This window comes from Lipophrys pholis (genome assembly GCF_963383615.2).
Source record: "Lipophrys pholis genome assembly, chromosome: 1".
In the NCBI taxonomy this organism is placed as follows: domain Eukaryota; kingdom Metazoa; phylum Chordata; class Actinopteri; order Blenniiformes; family Blenniidae; genus Lipophrys; species Lipophrys pholis.
The window spans coordinates 28,758,232-28,781,300 of record NC_137635.1 but is presented as its reverse complement, the minus strand read 5'-3'; the positions used below and the strand labels follow the sequence as shown (position 1 = coordinate 28,781,300).

Here is a 23,069-nt window from a genome sequence, read left to right as displayed (position 1 = left end):
TAAAAGTCTCTCTGGCAAGTGGAACTTATGAGTCTGCTGTAACTGCAAGCCTATTTGTACGCGTGTGTTTGAGACACTGATAAGATTTTAGATTGGAAGATAATTTCCCCTCATTTGTCAAAATATTGTCACTTTTCTTGGAGAGCCATTTTTTTGGTTTGCATGCATTGCGAGTGACGGCTCGTTTATTAGTGGCTGATGGCTTTTAGCATGTGCTGCCAGCACGACGGGCACCGACAAAAAACTGTTTATTTCCTCAGCCATTATGAAACCAAGCATTAGACGTCACACTCAAGAAGAGCCCTGACAGTAGGGATACTGGATAATAACCCGTCCTCCTGCTTTCTTGACTCACTTCGAAAGAAAAGAGAAAAACCGTCCACTGAGTCACAGACTATAAAGTGATTGACTTGTTTTCCAAGGCGTTTATTGAGTGCATTTTAGTACAATAGTTCTCAGAAAGTTACAGTTTACAAACTCTTGACACGTACTTGTCACAATTTACAAGTGGCAGCTATACACAAACTAAAAAAAACAAACAGAAGAAGAAACTCATTCACACATTTTAACAGTGTACCTGTGCACACAACAATGTCTGTATACACCAATGTGCCTGATACGCAGACAACAAACATCCAGTCGTCCTCAGACACACCAACAAATCAACGAATAATGACAAGTGCACAAGCAGCTCCTCCATCCACCGTGTACCACAGAGGGAAGATGTAGCCTGGTCCTGCGTCTGTGTGTGTGTGTGTGTGTGTGTGTGTGTGTGTGTGTGTGTGTCTGTGTGTTTTAAAGGAGTGTAAATCTTCAACGTCCCCAGTCCTAAACAGAAAAGAAAAAAAGAGAATGGAATAGTTTAATGAGTTTAGTTTTGCAGAGATTCTCCTTTGGTCGTTTTCAGGAGCATGCAGCCTGCAGAGTTCTTATCCATAAATGACAGACATGATTTGGGCTTCTGAAAGGATGGCTGGTCACTTCTGAGACAGTTACAGTGCCGTGAAACATTTAACAAGCTGTGTTCTTGTGTCTTGTATCAGTGTGTGATGAATGGCTTCCATATGAAGCGGCTTTCAGGGAAGGATGGCGAACCGCCTCTCCATTCATCACACTGGAGTGTCATTACAGTCAGATATTTAGAAAGACAAACACAGCAAATGGAAAAAAGAATCACACTGTTGCATAATGAATACATTCTATCATTTCATTCACAAGCTCTTGGGTTGAAAAGCAAATACAGACTGAGCTGAATAGAGGGCTAATGCATTCAAATTGATTCACTGGCTTCAGTAAAGGGGATTTATGCCAATCTTGAGGGGCATGTGATTATATTTAGGAATACTTGGTAAATCAATGACTGGGAGAATTGAATAGAAAAAAGCAATTGATTTTGCCCATGAGGCAAACCAGTTGCTTGATTACAGTATTTTTCATTACCGAAGTAACCCAAAGAAATTAACATTTATATAATGAAAGACATGTTGCATTATGATCCAGGGTGCGAGATAAAAGAGACTGATTCCTTTCAATAAACCAACTTTCACACTTTCATCTAACCATCCCTTTTTCATGCCATAGCTGCCATGCAGCCCCACGCGCCGGCAGACTGACTCATCCTCGTCTTTCTGTCACACATGTGCTCGCTCTGTCGGGTCTCAGCCCACTTTCTCTTCATTAGGCATCAGCCGGGAATCCAGACCACAGAGTAGCATGATGGAGGCTTCCTCCGCTCATGTGCATGCGTGTGTGTGTGTGTGTGCGTGTGTGCGTGTGTGCGTGCGTGCGTGCGTGCGTGTGTGTGTGTATGTGTGTTTTCTGAGAGCCCTATCAGTCTCCCTCCCTGTGGCTGATCAGATGCCTGTCAGACGGGGGTCTTAGCAGGTGTTTGCACCCTTGCCTGGACCCAGTGGAGCATCGAGCCAAGCATTTCTCAGGCCAGCGCTGGCCCAGCCTGGCATCACACACAGCCCAGGACAGCTTGGTTACACCCAGGATAAACGAGCTGGAGACGTGCCAGCCATAGAGAGAGGGCAGGACAGAAGAGGAGGAGGAGGAGGAGGAGGAGGAGGATGATGACTTGAGAGGGCTGAGTATACTTAATAATCTGCTAATGGGCCTGCCATCAATTTCTAATTTTGGATGCAAGGTGGTTACAACCATCGTCACTCATGTCTCCTCAAATGGGGCCAAAAAGGATTTCAGCAGGGTCACAGCCACTGCAAAAATTAATACGACTATAGCTCATCATAACGGTTCGAGACTTTGCTTACAAGGCTCTGTGTCAAAGGAGCATCGGCAAAGGAGCATTTCTGTAATTTTTCTTTCATTTTAAAAGGCCAGCATTGATTTGGAAAATATACCTTTACCTTTGCTGCAGCCTGAAGCAAGTAACCAGTACGAGTAAAAAAAAAAGGTAAGACCTACTGTAGGAATACCAACAATTCTTATCAAGCAACGTCACATTGCACTGTGCAATCAAACTGCAATCAAAAGAACATCATTTCCAGGCAAAAAATAAAAAATCCTCCTTGTGCACTATCCTCTAAATGTATTCAGAAATACTAAAGTGTAATTTCATAGGCTGTCATCCATGACACCCTTTGGGAGAAATGTAGACATCTCACAATCAAACACTACCAAAGACTGCACTTCCAAATACCAATTCCTGCAGCCTGGCAGGAAATTCAAAATGTGTGAAACTCTCTGTAGCCCTATAGCGTTTGCTTTCAACTCACTTTCCCATATGGCAGCAGCATATAGAGCAAATGCAGAGATAAACTCAGCAGCTTAGCTGCAGCAGCCTAGTGGAGGCAGTGCACAGTGAGCGTTGCGCCCATGCGGTCTGCTTAAGCCTGTGTATTCATCGAAATGGCATCGGGTGTCTGTTGGCAAACCTCAGCCCAGATGTTCGTTTTCACCGAGCAGAGAAGTGATGATGATTCATTCTGATTTCCACTGCCTTGATTAGCTGCTCTCCTATGCATTTCGAAACTCGCAGAAAATCTTGCCAAGATATTTGTAGCACTCATGAGAAACTCTAACACGATTTGCCTGAAATAAAATCTCCCAAATATAGAGGCGTTTGATGTTGAGTGGTGCGATCAGCAAACACTCACCGAGTGGACTCGGGCCGGCCGAGGTGTGGAGCTCCGTTCCCTCCGGACGGTGCGGACCACTCCCAACACAAACAACAGGTCAAGAAAACAAACAAAACATAAAACATATCTGTACAAGTAAGTGCTCACTAGCAAGAGACAGCATGTGTACACCCACATTTAACATGATCTCCAATAAATGGATATTTTGTCAGTTATTTTAACTCCTACAGCAATTTTCATACAGATCTACAATACCAACTCTTCACCCGCGATTCATTTTATGGACTCTCCACAAGAGTTTCAGTCAAAATTGTCCTTGAGCTCCTGGAAAGTGGAAGTCAGTGTCCAAAGGAAACCAGGGTGTGTAGAAACCTACACATTGCGTGTGTCTATCACAATCTAACCAACGTGTCTTTGCCAAAAATGCAAGCAGACAGTTCTGTACATACATATTCATTTATATCACCTTCAATATGAAGGTTATTATGAAAGATATAATCATATTTAGCAAGAGATAAAGGTATTTATATTCTCTGAATCTGGGCGGGGTTGGTTAAGAAGTCCTTCGGGTGGGGGTGGGGGTGGGGCTCCACAGGTAGTGTTCAAGTTCAAATACACGTGGGTGGCATCTTGCTATAGTGACAAAATGAAAAACAAAGAAACAAAAGCTAAAAGACAAAAATAGAACTAAGCTCTGAATTTTCACCCGTTCATTTACAATACACTTGTTAAAACCTTCAAACAAGCCAAAGACGACGTGACGGTTGAAATCGCTGCTGTTCTGTACATCCCTGTATACTCCTCCGTTCATGAGTTTCTTCTCCTCCTCCTCCTCCTTTGACTTAATTCTCGCCAGGCCGGGCCGAGGCATCGTCTTCATCGCACAAATCAACAACAGTATGGGTTAAATCACAGGTCACACGTTCCTAAACGTCTCACATTTCAGTTTACAATGGGAGCATCTTGCGGTCCAGAAAACACAGACGTACAATGTCACTGCGCGACCGCAGTCCGGACTCGTGAGACTATCCTGTGTCCACGTCTGACTGTTGGAGTTATTTTGGTTTCCGATGGCGTGAAAGGCAGTTCATAACTACAACTGATACCCGTCCTCCTCCTGCAATGAACCGAAGAAACAGTATCTAGTCTGGACCCTGAATGCCTGGAGTGGATTGCATGACGAATGACAGTGTGATAGTGTTGACCCTGGTCTCCTGTTATCATGGTAGTGGATTAGATTAAGACAATAGTCTCGACTCTGGCGCGTTCCGATGAATCGGGGGTCATTCGAGGGCTGCCGTTGTTGATGGTCCTGCGAATGCTGCCCGCTCCATGGCACAGCGCCCCCTGTAGTCATGCCATAGTCGTAGGAGACTGGCTCATCTGCACCCTCATCGACTGGATGTTACTGAGGATCTTCTTCTGGTGGCCGGCCAGCGTCACTCCTATTCTCAGCAAGTCCCTGCAGTGGAAGAGCCACAGGGAGGCAAATTGAAAAACAAGACCACATTTTGTAAAAAAAAAAAAAAAAAAAAAAAAAAGATTAAAGTATTTCCAGTTATTGAAGTGAGAAGCGATCATTTCAATATACATCAATTATGCCCCATTCTGAGGTGCATTTACAGTCCTACCAGCACAATATATGAAGGTACATTTTCTGGATAGAAAGCTAGTGGCAATGAACAGAAAACACAAATTTACTAAATTAATTCGATCACTGGAGAGAAGACTTGGTAATAATGCATTTTGCTTTGAATTGCAAAAAGAAAGCATAAATACTGTTGAGCCCCGAGCATACATTTTTAATAAAAAATGTTAGAATGATTTTACATTTTCACATAAATTTGTAGACCAAGCAACATTGTTAATTAAAATAAACCAAGTGTGATATTTGTGTCTGCTGGTCGCACGAGTGCTATGAGAAATGTTGTCATGACACTCCTCAGAAAACAACAGCAGGTAATAAATATCCACCATCTTCTACACAGATTTAACCACCTGAGAGGAACCAGTGGAGGAATGTGATCAGTTTATTGTGGATCAGTGCGGGTTCACCTGGACACACACACACACACACACACACACACACACACACACACACACACACACACACACACACACACACACACACACACACACACACACACACACACACACACACACACACACACACACACACACACACACACACACGTTATGATTGCGTGTAAATTGGCTTTATGCAGGACTCGAATGAGTCTGGCCAAGGTCTTCTAAGAAATCTGTTCTTTTACATTCTCATCAGTTTTGAGACGCTGTTGACGCTTGTGTTCAAATTCAATCTCGAGGTAGTTCAAATGCGAACGTTCTTACCACAGCGAGTAATTTTCTCTCGCAGTAATTTAATACACACAAAGGCTTTAGATGGAAGTAATCGCAGAATGGGTGCAATCACGCTAAAAATACATGCACTTGACATTGAGTCATTTTATACGAGAGCCCGTTGAGTGCCATGTGGGCTCGGAGCAGATCGTTTGCACACAAGCAGGTGAACTTACTCTGAGGTCATCTGCGCTACCAGCTGCAGCGAGGTAAAGCCTGAGTTGAGGAAGTTGTCTCTGTACTGGCTCATCTTGATGGCAGCCAGCCAGTCCTCCACCGAGCTGAAGGTGTTGAAGTCAGGTATGGATCTGTCCAACAGTGGCTGAGAAGGCCTGGAGGACAGAAAAAAAACCAGGAAGATGAGGTGCACAGAAGGGCTTTGATGTAACATTAAGTGAGAGGCGGTGTTCAGGAGGAGAGACACGGAGGTATTGGTGTTTTTGGCGTGGGTGTGTTTGAGAGGAGGTTTAAAAAGAACAGAAAGTATAGAGCGACTCGATAGCTTTGGTCCCTGACCTACTCTCACCCACAATCTGTTCCAAAAAAATATCCTCACCAGCAAAATAAATGCAAAAAGATCTGGAAAATAAAACCCTCCATTTCTTGTATGAATGTCCCCTATTATGTGGAAAATAGATTCTGTAACTGTAATTTCACTCAGAGTCACATACAACTCAACTGGTCACAATTACATAAGCTGGGAAATGAGAGAAATACCGATTCCTCCAGAGGAATTCCTACAGAGGGAGCCTGAAGACAAACATGTCTCCGGCTCGCAAGGGGAAAGAAGTTCACCTTTTGGCAAAATGGCAGAAACCCAAAGCACACAGCCAAAACAAATGGCTCCAGGACAAGTGTGTGAATGACCCTCAGTGGCACAGCCAAAGCCTGGAAACTAAAATGGAAAATCTGTGAAGAAATTCATTTCATCGACAATCTGGACGGGCCAGAGAGGATCGTTTGAAGCCGAGTGGCACAAACAGCCCGAAAGTGACAACAGCCACATCCAAAGAGAAACAAATGCATCCCGGTGTTGTCTTTAAACAAGAACAATATTTATGTAAATTAAATGTTTTTTTAAGATTGGATTCCTTTTAAAAAAAACAACATGTTTTTGTTTCATCATTGTTGAGTAGAAAGTGAACATTTTTAAAGTGCGGCTGGAAGGCGAGAAGACAAATCTAAGGAAGGAAAAGTTCAGGTTTGATGCAATCAACCGTAATAAATTCATGTTTATTTTATGAGGTGAAAAACAGTAAGCATGCTGGGTTGGCTTATGTAGACGGCACATGCAAATACTGTATATAGAAACAGATAAAAGCACAATTGTGGATTTGAACTGTGTGCGCGCATGCGTGCATGTGTGCGCGCGTGTGTGTGTGTGTGTGTGTGCGTGTGTGTGCGTGTGTGTGTCTTGCTCCCGTACACTGCAGGGATGTTGGCTACGGCTTTGAGGCTGGTGGGGTTACGGATCATCTTGTCCAGCGTGCTGACGATGTCGGTGAAGCGCGGTCGCACGTTGCGGTCCTTCTGCCAACAGTCCAGCATCAGCTGGTGCAAGGCACTGGGGCAGTCCATGGGCGGGGGAAGACGGTAGTCCTGCTCAATGGCGTTGATCACCTGAGAGGAAAGAGGAGCGGGCGGTCAGGCTGGACTCACATCGTGGCACATTTCATCGCACGCTGCACTTTGGGACCACTCTCATCGATCGCTGTCAGCTGCAGTGGTTTTCCTGAGAGGATTTTGTCTTAGTTAATATTGTTCATTAGAAATAAAGCATTAACGTTACTGACTGGGCTTTCAGTAAGTAATCAATCACATGAAGCATATCCGCCCCCCGCCCCACCCGCCCCGTAGCGTTGTGACCGTCCTTCTGGTCATTCAAGTGGCAGTTTGCATCCGGGCTGACGTGCCCTTCCTCTTGACTCCAGCCAATCACATGTCACTCCTGCAGGACGAGCAGGAGAAAGAGAAAGCGAAGGGACGGACACAGTGTCACTGTGGAGTCGCTGGAGGATTCAGGGCAGATTGCACATAATTAACAAGGTGACGTACAGAAGCTTGACACATGTCTCCTAAAAGTTTTTCAGGCCATCCGATGCTTGTTAGAGAGTTTCGGGGCAGCCACAGACAGATCGGAGTGTTTTGTGAGTTTGATTTGAGGCTTCAGCAGGAGTGGAGGACTTGTGAGTTAATGATCACACTATTTCACTGCCTTCAATCTTTCTCCCCATGACTTTTATTTGCATACTTTAGGAAAATATATCTTCTGATCATCTCACATATTGCCTTTTTTTGTAAATTCAGTTTTATTTGCTTTGATATGATTAATAACCAACAAGTAAAACTCCACATTTTGTCCTTGTCGGGGCATTTATTAATCACTACACAAACCAACAAACATGGAAAGACGCCTCTCACAGATCCTTCATATGTAAACACATTAAATACACCTGTTTCCACGTGATGTTGTTGCAAACTGAAAGTGAACATGCAATTTATCAAATATAATACAGAATGTGAGTAAATCAGGACGTATATCAACAGAGATAATTTTTTCTTGCAATTTGAAGCGAGACATGATGTAATCATGAATCTCTTTATTCTTCCATTCATCTTCTACGGCACTCGATCCAACTTAAAGTCATGGGCTGAGTGTGAAGTGTGTGTTTACCATGCAGAGTGGCACAAAAAGTCACAAAACTAACAAAAAAGAAATAAGAATCAACAAAGAAACATGGATGAATTATTCCTTTCCATGTCTTGGAATCTGTATTACGCCAATTTAACACTATCAAACAGAGTAAGATATGCTTATTCTGCACTCACAAAGTCATTACAAAGACTAAAGGTTACGTAGATTGCTATATTTCATACATCCACCGTGTCTGGAGGTATCATCGCTTCTTGAAAATGCTTAGTTGCGAGATAAGAGCCCGATGTGAAATCATGTATAAAAGATACTATCGTTAAAACCTCGGTGCTGTTCTGTAGGTTGCCAACTCCACCCTGGAGTCCTGCGCAAGTCAGCAGAATCCTGACAAATGGTGAATATGGAGAAAAGAAGTAAAAGAGGAGGGAGTGAGCGGGGCGGTGGAGCAGGGCTTTAATGCAATATTAAGCATGGGGGACTTCAGGAGGAAAAGTGGTTCTGGTTTTGGCCTGGGTAAAAAAAAAAAAGGGGGGGGGGGTGCAGGATGAAGAGGGAAAAGGATGGGCGCAGCAGAGTGTGTGTGTGTGTGTGTTAGGTGTGTTGAGCTTGTGTGGGCCGAGCAGCCGGACATGCTGAGTGGAGCCGGTCCCACCAGGCAGTGTTTGCTGCTGGCCCACTGAGGCAACATCTGCTGGGTTGGACCGTCCTGGTGGAGTGAGGTCCATGGAGGCCTGATGGTTGGCTAGTTGTCTCACTAAAGGAGCTTATGGGAAGAGAGCGAGAGAGACCTCAGCACGCGGGCCGATTTCCAATGGTTGTGTGTGTTTGTGTTGGTGCCTGCGAGCGTGGACCTTTTCCAAGCGGACATAGAGAACAAAGCAGAGCTCTCAGCAATCATTCATTGCTCTCAAAAGCTGGCCAGGAAGGAAAGGGGATCGTGTGAGACTGTGCCCATAATAAGTCTGCTTTCAAAGTCAGAGTCAAGGACATCTTCAGCAACGATGCTATGAGATGGGTGCTGATAAAAAATGTGTGATTTATTACAGCTTCCTCTCTTATGAGTTATCCTTGATTGTGTGTCTATGGGGGCGAGTACAGTATAACCACATCTGTACGGAAACGGCTGCTCCGTTTAATGATCCGGTTTATTCACATTCAAACTTGTTTTTATTTTTTTTATGAGAGAAATGATAAAAATCCAACTTAAATGTTCCTTTTTTATGTTTTTTCTGAAAGTTCTGATTAAACTGGCACTCAAACTTCCTGGAAAAGCGCTACGTCTTTAAAAAGAAACTGTCCATCTCCAGTGTTGACGCCGTGCTGAATCAGTGGTAAACACACTTCTCTCCCAGCCCACCTGCCCGTATCAAAGAAAAGTAGCTTTCTCTTCATAATGGAGTGCCCAGCGATTGCATTGCTGTATGTACTCAATATCCTGCTTCAAAAGGAAATACATTACATTAGGAACTTAATGGCATAATTACGCCTCTTAATGTGGACTCCCACTTACATCCTGGTTGGACATGTCCCAGTACGGCCTCTCGCCAAACGACATCACCTCCCACATCACGATGCCGTAACTCCACACGTCGCTGGCCGAGGTGAACTTCCTGTAAGCGATGGCCTCCGGAGCCGTCCACCTCACCGGGATCTTCCCCCCCTGATGAAGAAAAGACACAAGCAGGGGAGAATTGGTGAAACAGCTTCGATGGCCGTCGTCAGCTACAACGCCACAGCGTCGTTCTGTCTCTCCTCCACCAGCAGCCAAAACATTTACAATATTCTGACTTGCAGTCATCAGCTAACAGAACATTTAGTGTCCCCTGTTGGAATAGAGCGCGACAGGCCTGAGCTGCTGCTGCTACATCCAACGTGTCTGCCTGTAATTGGGCTACCTGGGCTTCAGGCATGTCACGCGTCGAGCTGATTGAAATTGACAGCCACTTGTTTAAAATTCACACACACACGGACACACACGGACACACACGGACACACAAGGACACACACACACACACACACACACACACACACACACACACACACACACACACACACACACACACACACACACACACACACACACACACACACACACAGCTAGGAACATATGCAGAGGCTCAGATTGTGCATTCACACCCACACCAACAAACAGGAACGCACACGTACATAAATCCCTGATTGTGCCTCCCCCTCCATCGCCACACCACCTTCCCCTGATATCCAAGGTGAGCCCACCACCACTTTAATAATGCCAATTTGCAAAACCTGAGCATTTGCCGATAAGGCGCTGTTGGAAGCAAACCTACACGGACTGCCCGGTGTCCTGTTCGAGAAGAAATAATAAAGACAATGAGCTACAGAAAACGGCTGGTTGGGGTGTTTTCATTCTGCACGCTTATGTTTAGGAGATATATCTGTGCACATTTATACATTCTGAGGTGGTGGGATATAATCCCAGCACAAGTCAGTCATGACCTGTAAGAAACCCAAGACATTCTTACATACGGTCAGTTCTAGCCTCATGGAATACACCACTGCACGGCCTGCTTCAGTGTACACTGCTGCCGTATTACTACTTCATGTGCAGTAAGCTGGTGTCACTGCAGAGATTGGGAAGATGACCTCTCTAATGAGAAGCTCTTTATGGTTTGAACTACCAAGACACACTGACAGAGCTCTCGTCCCGAGGACACGGGTCAGACGAGAAAAAAGCGCCCGAGGAATTAAGCAATTCTGCAGTGCGTGGTTGTGTGAGTGTGTGACAGACTGAGGAAATAAAGGAACAAGAAAGAAATACAGAGAAGTGGAGATCAATAGCAGAATAAAGGCTATATAAGCCCCTCTGAGTTCACTGCTTTTCTCATATCTCTCACAACTTCATATCTGAATCTTTTCATCTAAACTGAGACCCCAGGACACTTTCTCTTGCCCTTTCTGTTGTCAGAGAGCAATGAAACCGCACAGATACAAGCTATATCTTCTAGTACAGAAATACAAAATAACCAATCCATGTTTGCTTCATCTGTCACCCGGTCAGCGACCATACTTCATCATGTTATGTTTTTTTTTTTGTGGCCACGCATGAGATGAAAAACAGAGAAATAAAGGCAGAATAACATATAAAGAAAAAGAGCTGCTCCAAGCAAAACACCCTATCACACCCCGTCTCTGTCATTAGGTGCTTCTTCCCTTCTTTGTTTTGTACATCTGGTCTCATGCCCCCGGACGCTGTTGGGATATGAGCTGAGTGTCGCTGGAATGGCCCGAGCAAAGAGAACAGGCTTCACAAGAAGCTCCCTGCGCGCCTCCAACGAGACAGACTTTAGTAATAACATTTCCAAGGCGTGTGAGTCACAGGCAGCTACGCAAACCCATAGTAATTACTGCTGTGGGCCAGTGATAGCTCTGCCAAAATCCTGCTTTAATAACATGAAGTGCTGAGCAGCTCATGCATACAGGGAAGCAGGAAAAAAACATAATAAAAAGCGCCGGAGCTTTTTTCAGTAGAAAGAGCATTAATACCACAGGGAATGACTCCGGGGTAGCTGAAGTGATGATGGGAATTAAAACAGACCTAATGTCAACACAAAAGCACAAGTGCTTTGTGAAGCCTTGAAGCACGGAGGGGGGGGGGGCTCTTTGGATATGCTATATTGTGCTGGTGACTGAAAGAGGTACAAGCTGTTTTGTGTTGAAGAGAAATATTACCCCGAAAGCAGAATCCACACACTCCTATCATTTTGTACAGTTAATTCAGAGTGTGTGTAGATGATCCAGCCTCCAGACCAGTAATCTATAACGGTATCAAATGATACTTCACTAAACTCCCCTGGTACAGAACTAAAGTGGCTGACATACAGTTTCCGGATTTCCACTGACACTGGGCGGATCTATTTTCTGGTTGATAAGTTTTGGCTCAGTGAAGACAAAGTGAATTCCCCAGTGGGAAAACACTGGGCATAAATACTCCAGGAAGACACTGTACAATATACCACTCTGTTTCTTTTCATTAAACTTGGAGATAGAACTTTGTATTTTTCTTCCTTCAGGATGATGCTCTATAATCTGGATGTTATTGGGAGAATTATGCCCCCCCCCCTCGCCGTCGCTATATTATTAAATTGCTGCATATAGGCGGGAGATGAGTGTTTTTAGAACCATGACCATGAGTGGTGTGGCTTTCAATGTCATTCAGTTGTGTAATTCCGGATTATTTAGCGTTAAGTGAATAATTGCCGCCCTCCGTGGCTGTGAAAATGAAGCATCGTTTCTCCACACGTCTGCTGATTGGTAGTGACGATCGTCACTCTCAACAATTCTGCAATATTAAAATATCTCATCTGTCGTAAACACCGTTATTGTTGACTTACGCCGCTTTGCACACACTGGTTGTTTTGTTGACTGCCCATCAGACAATCCCCCTCTTTTAAAACTAATCTTAAGACCCATTTTTATTCCTTATGTTTGAGACTCTGTGCCTGGTTTTATTGTTGCCAATCTTATTGTTTGTTTTACTGTATTTCACTGTTTTTACTCTTCTAAAGTAATTTTATGTGAAGCACTTTGGCTTCAGCCACAGCTGTTTTAAAGTGCACTATGAATAAAGTTGAGTTGACTTGACTTGACTTGACTGGGTTTATTGAAACATCAGTGCTCCACAGCACGGCGGTCGTCCGGTGAGGTTCAGGCGCTCCTCTCAGTAACAGGAGAGGAGATCCAGTGGGAGATGGACGCTACAGTTTGGATTGAGAATGTTTTCCGCTGTGTCACAGATTAAGGAAGCTCACGTCTTCGGACCGCCGTGGAGCTGCAGCCACAACTTCCGCGTTCTTCGTGCCACTATTGCTACGTAATGACGCTACATCTCCGCGTCGTTCACAAAATTATACCACACTCTCTGTAGTGGAACCACGCGACCCAGTTGGGTCTGGGTGCGATTTGCCTTACCGGCCCGCCCCGCTCAGGGATGTACTGGAGTGGGACCGAGGCTCAAGGAGCCGCTGCAGAGGGACCAAAGACCCGCATGCGGCTCCGGAGTCGCGGGTTGCCGACCCCTGGTCTAGATGATAGCTGAAGTGCTGCTCTTCAAATTCCAAATAACAGTTTTAAAAATGAGAGGAAAGTGTAACTAATTGCTTTTCATTCAGACTAAATGTGATAATTAGCTCATTCAAAGGTACTGACAAAGGGTTTCCCATGATCATATCGTCATGGCAATTCCAAACATTATCGCGTATCACATGTTAAACCCAATAACGTGCAGCCCCTGTAACTAGTTGCCTGCGGATTACCGGTGAAAGAGGTGTTGTTACAGTAACACACTACTTTCTAATGTTTTATTCCCAAACTGCTTGTGAGTGACACATCCGACCGTGTTTTCAGCCAGAAATTTCCTCCTCCAGACTCGGAGCAGACACAGCTCAGAGCTGTCATCCTGGTGTCAGCAGACTGTGGTTATTGTGTGGAGCTGGTTGCACCTGGTTGTGACCGCCTGTGACAGGTTGTGACCGGCTGTGACAGCCGGAGATATGTCTGAAGAGCGGCTGCAGAGGAGCCGCTGCATGGAGACTGTCAGGTTAAGAGGTATCGCGGTGAGACGAGTGTGTTCCTACGACAGCCTGGTGCACAAGAGATGAAGGATTAGCATTCACTGGTCAGGTAATGTGTATGCTTACTGATGTCTGTTCTGGTCCCACGGCTCGGTACTGTGTGTGTGTGTGTGTGTGTGTGTGTGTGTGTGTGTGTGTGTGTGTGTGTGTGTGTGTGTGTGTGTGTGTGTGTGTGTGTGTCTGTGTATGTAAAGATACACACAGCTTGGATATGAAACACCTGTCATGTTTCTGCAGTAGCTTGAGCAGGGAATTCTACCAATGTGCCAGATAACTTCATGTAGACTGTCACTAACATGCTCGTGCAGAATGGAGTGAAACCAGGAGACACACACACACACACACACACACACACACACACACACACACACACACACACACACACACACACACACACACACACACACACACACACACACACACACACACACACACACACACACACACACACACACACACACACACACCTAACATGATAAGCTTGATGTAATTGGAAAAAGAAGAGTACTGATTCTTGCAGAGCCTTTTTTTTCCCGCCCCACTGAAGCTGTTTACAGATTCCAAATAAACTTTTCTCCTTCATCTGAAAGACAAACATGTAGCTCTTTCCATCCCTTTATTCGTTCTGTCCCACATTCTTTTTTTTCTCCTTTGCCTTTACTGCTCCAACTTTCAGTAATCCATTTCCAAACAATGCACACTCAAATGGACTTGAGCACATTTACTTAGGCTGGGGAGAGTGCTCCATCAACATCGTTTTAATGAAATCCTGAGAGCAACGATCTGCCCTGGATGTCTGCCCAAACAGAATGAGAAAGAGACTGAAGGAACAGAGAGTGAGGCGCCGAGAGTGACACAAAGCGATAGGGGAGAAAAAATAGAACAAGAAAGGGGAAGTGGGTTGGTTGGTGGCTTGTCAGGCGCTCATGGGAATGTTTGGCTGAGGGAGGAACACGGGTCTCAACATATGTGCAATGAAGTAACGCAAAAACTCCAGGAAAGTGTTCTGTTTTTAGACGTGGCAAGCAAATCATGTCTCGGATCTTCTCCATGTTAGATGGAAGGATAAAAAAGGAAAAAAACATAATCACACACCCGGAGTCATCTCTTATGAACTGCTCGAAAAATAATGGGATTAAGATGAGATAATAAATAAAGGAGGTAGGTATAACAGTGATCACAACGATGTTTAATCCCATTTCAAAATAATTGATTGTCAAAACTTAAATCCATTCAAGGTTGCATTTAGATCTACAAGAAGTAAATCTTGTTTTGTGGTTCCATTAACTTTAATTAATCTCTTGTTGTTTAAAGCCCACGAATCACACTAACATGCCTAATGACTTATCGAAGTGTAAAGTCTGATATCCAAGAGTTTGGTCATTCATTTCTGTGTAGGGTAGATTTTAATTTGAAGATAAAAATAGCTCATTTTGGATTTTCCTTTGCTATTTGTGTTAATACTAACTGTGAACGCATCAAATGTGTCACATACTCACAAATCACATGTCTAATCATTTTACTCTTTAACTTTGTTCATTTGTAATAACAAGGTTGTTTGAACTTCATTAATATCATTGCAAATAGATATTAACGTGTCTTTTATTGTTTGTTTTTGGTATTTTTATACCATTGTGGTATTTACTCCTTGTGTGCCCTGATTACTTTGGATTAATTAACAGCATTTTGCAAAATTGAAAGTATCAAAAAGTCACTATGAAAAAATAAAACTCAAACTTTAACTATTCCGTCAAAGTGTTGGGAAAATCAGTTGAAAAAAATAATAAAACAGTGGCTTTGTTCTCATGAGTTTTTCATAGACTGTAACAAAACTCGGTAATTACGTGTGTCTCATCACACTACAATGGGCCTGTTTTAGTCTTAAATTTCTTGTTTCTGCTTTTGCTTTTTGTTTTATTTTTAAAGATACAGTTATTCGTTGAAATCACTGCACCGGTCCTGTGCTGTTCGCTTTCGGTGACCCTGAGCAGGATTCAGTGAGCAGAGGAGTCACTTCATTGTGAACCCGGCTCAGATGCAAACGTTGTCAAACAGCCACAGATGGTGAATCAATGCCAACCTCACACTGACTCTGGCAAACATGACAGACAACATAAATCATGGTAGACTGCTCCGGATGGCTGCTCTTCTTTGATGCACACACCAGGTATGGATGAAGGACGCTTTCTTTTTTTACATGTTTATTAAAATTTCATACTACATTAACTGAGCAAATGAAGGCTGTGCATTGATCAGAGACAATAAGCCCTGGAACAATCTTAATGAACTTCTAATTCATAATTTGAACTGGTCCTTAAATCCTTGCTCGTCAGTGGTTGGAAGCATGTCCTCCAAGTGGCGCCGTGACTAACAGCATATTTTGGCCTGTGGATGTGATGGGGGGGCCAACTGTGATCCCACATGTAAAGTTTTAGGAAGATTGAAGCATGTAGAGCAGCGTCACACATAACATGCTTCAATCTTCAGAGGACTGCCATGGCCACGCCCTTTGACTTTTACTGAAAATTCTGATAACCATTTCCTAAGGCAGGCCTGTTGTACATAAAGGCCTGTAAAAACTACCTCCTGTGAGTAAATAACTGCTTGCACATGCACAGTTAACGCAAAATGACGGACTTCCTGTTGGGTTTAGAGTATGGGTGTCCGTTAGGGCTGCCACGATTCGTCGACTCTTCACGATTATGTCGACTATTAAAATCGTCAAAAACTAATTTAATCGTCTACGTGTTTTTTTTTTTTTTTATGTTTGTTTTTCTCTAAAAACTGCTGCGACACCTTGCACTGCCGCGTCTGCCTTTCTGTCCTTGACACACGGGGGCAGTAGTGGTAATCGGGGTCAGCCGTGACGTCACCGGACGTTCTACCAGACGGGCTCTGCTATCATGGCTGCCCAGCGGCAACGCAGCTTTAAGTGTGGGAGCATTTTAAGAAAAGAAAAGTGTGCAATGCAATATCTGCAAGACAGAACTAGCCTTCCACGGCAGCACAACTGCGATGCACGAGCACCTGAACAGGAAGCACGTTGTGGCTCGTGACGTGGATGAAGAGGGACCTTCATCTCGGGAAGCTAACTGGCTAACTTACTGCTAATATTGGCATAAACAGAGAGCTACCTTACTACTTACTCATAGAGCTGTAAAGGTTAACAGTGGTGAGCACTAAATACACTTTTGTTTTATTTGAGTCAGTGAGACCAAAACCTTAATAACGCCTTAGTTCCAGGCGCCTCCCTTATTGTTGCTGTTTGATGCCAAAAGCAAATTAAGAAAGGAAAAAACCTAAAAAGTATTTATTGTTGTGTTGTTTAGGTAAGTGCCTTTTCCTTATTTTACTCAGCTGTTTGCACTTTATGCTGCACAGTTAAACAAGTGTTTGCTGCTACAAGCATATATAAGAGCAGCTTCATGCTGGTGCGAGAAGTTGAATGTTTTACATTCAATTTACGTACGATCTGATACGTCGACTAATCGAAAAAATAATCGGTGATTAGTCGACTATCATAATAATCGTTTGTGGCAGTCCCAGTGTCCGTGACAGTTTCCTACGGCCTGATGTGTTTCATATGCCAGTGATACTTTGTGGATGTAGGTGAAACATGCTGCCAGTAGTAGACATTTTTATTGTGTGTAAAAATTGTAGGGGGCGTTATGGGGCCAATTTGCCAGACACGTGCGCAATGCATAAACCATTTTTTGCTACTTGTGATGTGTGTGTGAAATTTCATGGGTTTTTCAACATGTTTAGGTTATGAAACATGGAGCAGTTCCAGAAATAAAAGAAGAAGGAAGTATAATAATACTAATTCCTTTCATTTCAATGGGATCTTCGCAGCTTGGACCCTCATAAAGACATAAAAAACAAGCAAGCAGAGTGAGGCGTGTGTGTGTGTGTGTGTGTGTGTGTGTGTGTGTGTGTGTGTGTGTGTGTGTGTGTGTGTGTGTGCGTGTGTGTGTGTGTGATCTTTTGGGTGTTGTGTTGTGTGAGCGCTTCAGTGCTCAGTAGTGAGCAGCTTGGACACACACAGGTGAGAAGTCAGTTGGGGATCATGCTTTTTCTCTGCATCAGTGACTCACGTGTGATGGAGGGAGGGAGAGGAGGAGTGCAGGAGAGGAGGAGTGCAGGAGAGGGTGAACGAGCGGTGGACAGGCTTTTTTTTTTCTGGAATGAGGCGGGTCACAGGTTTTGAGAGGGATCCCCATGGGGTGGGAGCCAGTTTCACATTTTAGGCAGGATGGAAAGAGTCCACTTGGTTTGGCAGGTGGGTTGAAAATAAGGACAGTGTGTGAGTTTTAGTACAACAACATGCAGCTTGAAAATGAATCTGTGCCTTTTTAAAGACTTTGAGCCTGATCTACAGAACATTACATTGCGATATTACGACACAAGATACGGGAGGAGTTTCTAACTAATAGATTATTGTACAACACACACTGAAACGTCACATGATAGCTTTAACTTTGCAACGAATCATCTTCTAGTTTTCCTCCTTTTGGCCTCAATGTGTTCCTCCACCAACACACTGAACTTCCTTAAACACAGAAACAAGTCGGATTTCTATCCGGTTGTTCTTGTGTAAAGAGTCTAATAGATACAAAGACCTGATTTGAATCCTCCTGTTTGTGCTTGATATCACTCGTGTTTTTATTTTTAATTCATCACCTCCAAAAACAAGCTGAAAGCAAAATCTATGGAGAACAATCATGAAATCTGTGCATTTCTGCACCTATTATTCAGAAACTTAGTAAATCAGACCCTATGTGAGATAAACCAAAATTCACTCCCATATCAAGCTCCAAGGTCAAAGCTTATCCAGACACAATTGTATATCAATATATTTGCAAGCATGAGCTAAACCCACGATAAAGGAAGGCGGAACGAACGGCAAAGCATTGAGAAAATTAAATCAATGAGACGTCGGGAAGTAAATGCCCAGACAAAATTTGATACATGGATAAAGAAATATAAAATAAAGTGCCTTTGTTTGCTGCATATGGACATGTTCCTATTTCATTGCTTGTTTACTCAGAGACTCTGTCCCCTTAACTTGCACTGCATAAATATTTCACCACAAGCAATAAAAAAGTGCACGGGCCTGAAGCCAGTGAGAGTGAAAAAAGGATGCAAATAGACAAAAAAAAGGAGAGACAAATGACAGAAAGCGCAGTGCTGTCCACATAGTGTGAGCGCTGGAGCGAAGCTGAGAGAATGTCGCTCAGGTCACAGGGATTTGACGGATGAGCTTTGTTACTGGCTCGGTGTGACCTCGCCTTTCAACCTCCCTCAGCTTCAATGACACAAGCAAAAACACACAGACACAAACACACACCCTCTCACAAAGACACCTCTGGGAAATATATACATGTGGCCCGGAGAACGTGGCACAAACACACACCTCGAACCACATACTTCCCCACTTAGTCACAACATATGCGTTTCGTGACATGCAAGGCAATGGCAGCCTCTCCACATCGTCAACAGAGCCACTCGCACAAAATCCTGACCCTCACCTGCCCTCCTCTCCGCTGCCCTGTGGACATGAACTCTCAATAGAAAGGGTAACACCACTTGTCTGAGCTGTTAAAGGCTTGACATGGTCTACTTTAGGTAACACAGGCACACACACAAACACACGGACTTGGGTGCCTTTAAAATCCACGTAAGGTATTTTCTTGGCCGATTTCCATCAGCCATTAACCTTTCAATACTTAGAAACTGGTCTAACGCTTCATAAGGCAGACATCGTGAATGTAGTGTGCTGCCACCACTTTTCAGATTACTTGTGCTTCGACTTAATTCTTTCCAAACTTACTCTGTATTCAAGTATATCTAGAACTTGTCCAACTATGACCCTGCTCTTAAATGTGAGCGTAGCATCAGCCTTCAAACACATTTTGACCTTCAAATGCAAGTAAACTGGTGATGGTGAAGCTTTTCGAGCCCCATAAGGTGGATCACATACAGTGTGCTTACAGTTTGATGGCCTTGATTTCAATTCCTGCATATGTACTCTCACCCCAACCCTCACTCATTCACAAGGACACACACGTGTGTGAACGAATTCAATCTCCACAACAGTATGGGACACACACACACACACACACACACACACACACACACACACACACACACACACACACACACACACACACACACACACACACACACACACACACACACACACACACACACACACACACACACACACACACACACACACACACACACACACGATCGACCGCTTCTATCTTATCATTGCAGCAAATTGTGCATTAAACCTCACTGTTCATGCCCAGATCTCTGACTTCCACTCTCCCATGGACACAAACCTCAGAGTCGTACATCATGAACCACAAAACTTCATCCGTCACGTCGACCGCGGCCTCGCCGTTCCAACACATCTTCTTGTTGCTCTTGGAAATGAAGTGTGCAAAGTGGAGAAAAATAAAAAATTGAGGCAAATCTCCTCTGACTGGTGGTTCGATGAAATGAGAGTTAGAGCTTTGATCAAATCGACGTGGTTGGCAGGTAAGCAAGGTCACTCACACTTTACCAGGACTATTGATGTGGCGATAGATTACTTCAACACCATACAACCAAGTGGAGCAAATGCAAACACGAGGCGGCCTAAGCTGCGATGAAACACTAAGTCCTTAAAGTCTTTAAATTAATTAACACGTGTCACCTTAGCAGGACCAGCGCAGCTCAAGTATTGTCCTGTGAGCCTAATTAATCATGACTTGGTAAGCGGCCAGCAGAGGGGGAGGACAACCTCCTTCTGCCTAAAACTCAACACCATCGCTCTGGAGCCATCCCACATCCAGGGTTAACACAATTACCGGCGTGTCCTCCCAACCATACATCCAGCATCACGCCACAGGCGCAGTAATTGGTGCGCTTAGAATTGCAGGCAAAAAATTAGAAAAGCAGTGGAGGGGAAGAGGTGATCGAAGGGGAGGTCGGTGATAATGTAAATCACTGCCTGTCAGTGCAATTTAATTTCCACGAATCCTTCGGCCTTGTCTGCAATCGCAGCCTCGCCGCCTGATTGGTTACCATCAGGTCATAACCAAAGAGGTCACGGAGTGAAGGGCATGATCTCTGCATAGCTTAATTACAGAACAGGTCCCTGTAGGACCTGCACAGGACGAAGGAGTCACAAGTTCTCACCGTGCCTGTTGTATGGATGTTATTATAGTGATTCCCTGTCAGAATGACAAGGAATGAAAATCTGGGGCATTTCATTGAAAACCTGGACTTCACACAGCCTCATTACATTTGCTTTAATTTAGGAACTTAAGAGGTTTATTGCTGATTTTAGCCCTTTGACAAATAGTAAGATAGAATCAGATATAGGGAGTAACAAAGTACGAATACTCTGATTTGGACTACAGTTGTTTATGCACATACATGTACATGCATGTGAACACAAACACTGATCCCATTTCTAATTTACTACTAAAATACATCTTAAAATCTACATTTTCTAACTTTTAGTTAATTAGCTAACTAAGATGACTTATGTTTTACCAATCTCTCTAAAGTGCAGTATCGGTACTTTTCGTCTCCTTATAATTGTTCAGTGGCTTACCAAAAATGAAAATGTACTTTATGAAACTAAAGGTTTCAGTTGGATGCCTATGATATATGAAAGTGAAGCACAGCCAAAGCTTTGATGCACTTGATTCAAAAACCGCGATCACAAGAAAACACACCATGAAAACGCATCAAACCGCCTCACAGACTCACACTTCAAACCCTCTTGCTCTGTGCACTACTTTTTGTAGAGTTTGCATTAGACAACATCAGAATACCGAACACAATCTATAATCCAATCCCCACCCTTTACAGCAGGTTTTATTAGTAAGCTCGGCGGCGCAGACAACAGAGGTGCTGCTTCTCTTTGTAGCTGAATAAAAGCCATTCAGCCAGGTTTAGCCACGGGGGTCAAGCAGACAAAGCGAGCAATTCCTGGGGAACAATTAGCTCTCGGTCACACTGATGTGAAGTCACATCTCCTCGGGCACACTATTGCATCACCTCAGCTGAGTACCCACCCTCTGCCAACTACCCCACCCAAACCGCCCTGCACCACTGTCTGCATTTGCATTGTATTTGTTGGCTGTGACAGTTTCCAATGGATAAAACAACGTTTTTCAATGCCACCATATTTCTACCTCAGCTCAACCACAAAGACAAAACTACAAGGTGGTTTGTATTACTGTTTTCTTTCTTCACCTATATTTAGATGAAGACAAATTATTTTGAGAATGTTCCTTTCATACCTGAGTGGCTCTGACTCTCAGACTGGTTGACGGCACGCGTTTGATCTCAACTTTTACAATTTCATGTTGAAATGCCTCTGAAGCTGATCCAAAGCTTTTTATAGTGTAATATATTTAGATTATATTCATATTTATTCATGATACATACTGTGTTCCCACAAAGCACCTACATTAGCATTGTATACAATGAATTATTTTAAGGAAAAGACCTCAAAGGTGGATTTAATGAAGCGAGTCAGAGACTCAGTTCCCAGGTAGCGTATTTAGGAAGATCTGTGTAGGGCCACCAGAGGCTGGTGGGGTAAAATACAGGACACAGTTAATAAAAACAAACAAAATAAAAAACAGGTGTTTTGAATTGTATTAGTGCTGTGAATCTAGTCCTGCTGTGATCCAATTGTTCTCAAGAATAAGAAATCAGATGGGCTGATGCACTTCATCATGTGTTTTACCTGCAGAGGACCTCACGGTGGACAAAATGCAGGAGGCAATAGCTGAGACATCCACACTGAAACACACTCATTTGCATCAAACTCTTAAAACTGAGTCAATCAGATGAACACATCAACACAAGTGTGAGCACACGCACGCACACGCCCACGCACACACACCACACAAACACTGATATCCTTGTGCAGCAACGCTTTAATGTTCACATGCACACCAACAATCTAAAATAACCAGCCCCCACACGCAACCCTGGGCATGTCAGGAGTCCTAATGACCAGCGCCGTGTGTTTGCGGGGGTGTAAAAGTGTGTTTGGAATTAGGAAGAGGAGAGGCAGAAGATGAACTAACGATGGCTGCTAATAATTACAGATCTGTAGCGTGGAGGAGTTAATGAGGAGCCAAAGCCTCCCATGATGCCCCAGTAATAATGAATGAGGAGTGAGAGAGAGAGAGAGAGAGAGAGGAGAGAGAGAGAGAGAGAGGAGAGAGAGAGGAGAGAGGGAGAGGGGGTGGGGGTGGGTGGGAGATGTCAGTTTGAGAGGCTGCAATGCCCTTTGGTTTCTCTGCACTCTGGGCATGCCAGTGAGAGAGG

At 43.9% G+C, this 23,069-nt stretch overlaps 1 protein-coding gene across 1 annotated transcript in view; it reads right to left on the bottom strand.

Moving 5' to 3' along the window:
- Positions 1-398: 398 nt before the first annotated feature.
- The window catches only part of LOC308114709 (ephrin type-B receptor 1-B), a 195,261-nt gene continuing 172,590 nt past the window's right edge, over positions 399-23,069 (bottom strand). Inside the window, exons 13-17 of the mRNA XM_080471806.1 lie at positions 9,626-9,775; positions 6,889-7,082; positions 5,639-5,794; positions 3,120-4,563; positions 399-828 (exon numbers count right to left, since the gene is read on the bottom strand). Of these exons, the coding sequence (XP_080327932.1) occupies positions 4,455-4,563; positions 5,639-5,794; positions 6,889-7,082; positions 9,626-9,775 (609 nt within the window). The 3' untranslated portion in view covers positions 399-828; positions 3,120-4,454. The remainder of the gene's footprint in view (positions 829-3,119; positions 4,564-5,638; positions 5,795-6,888; positions 7,083-9,625; positions 9,776-23,069) is intronic.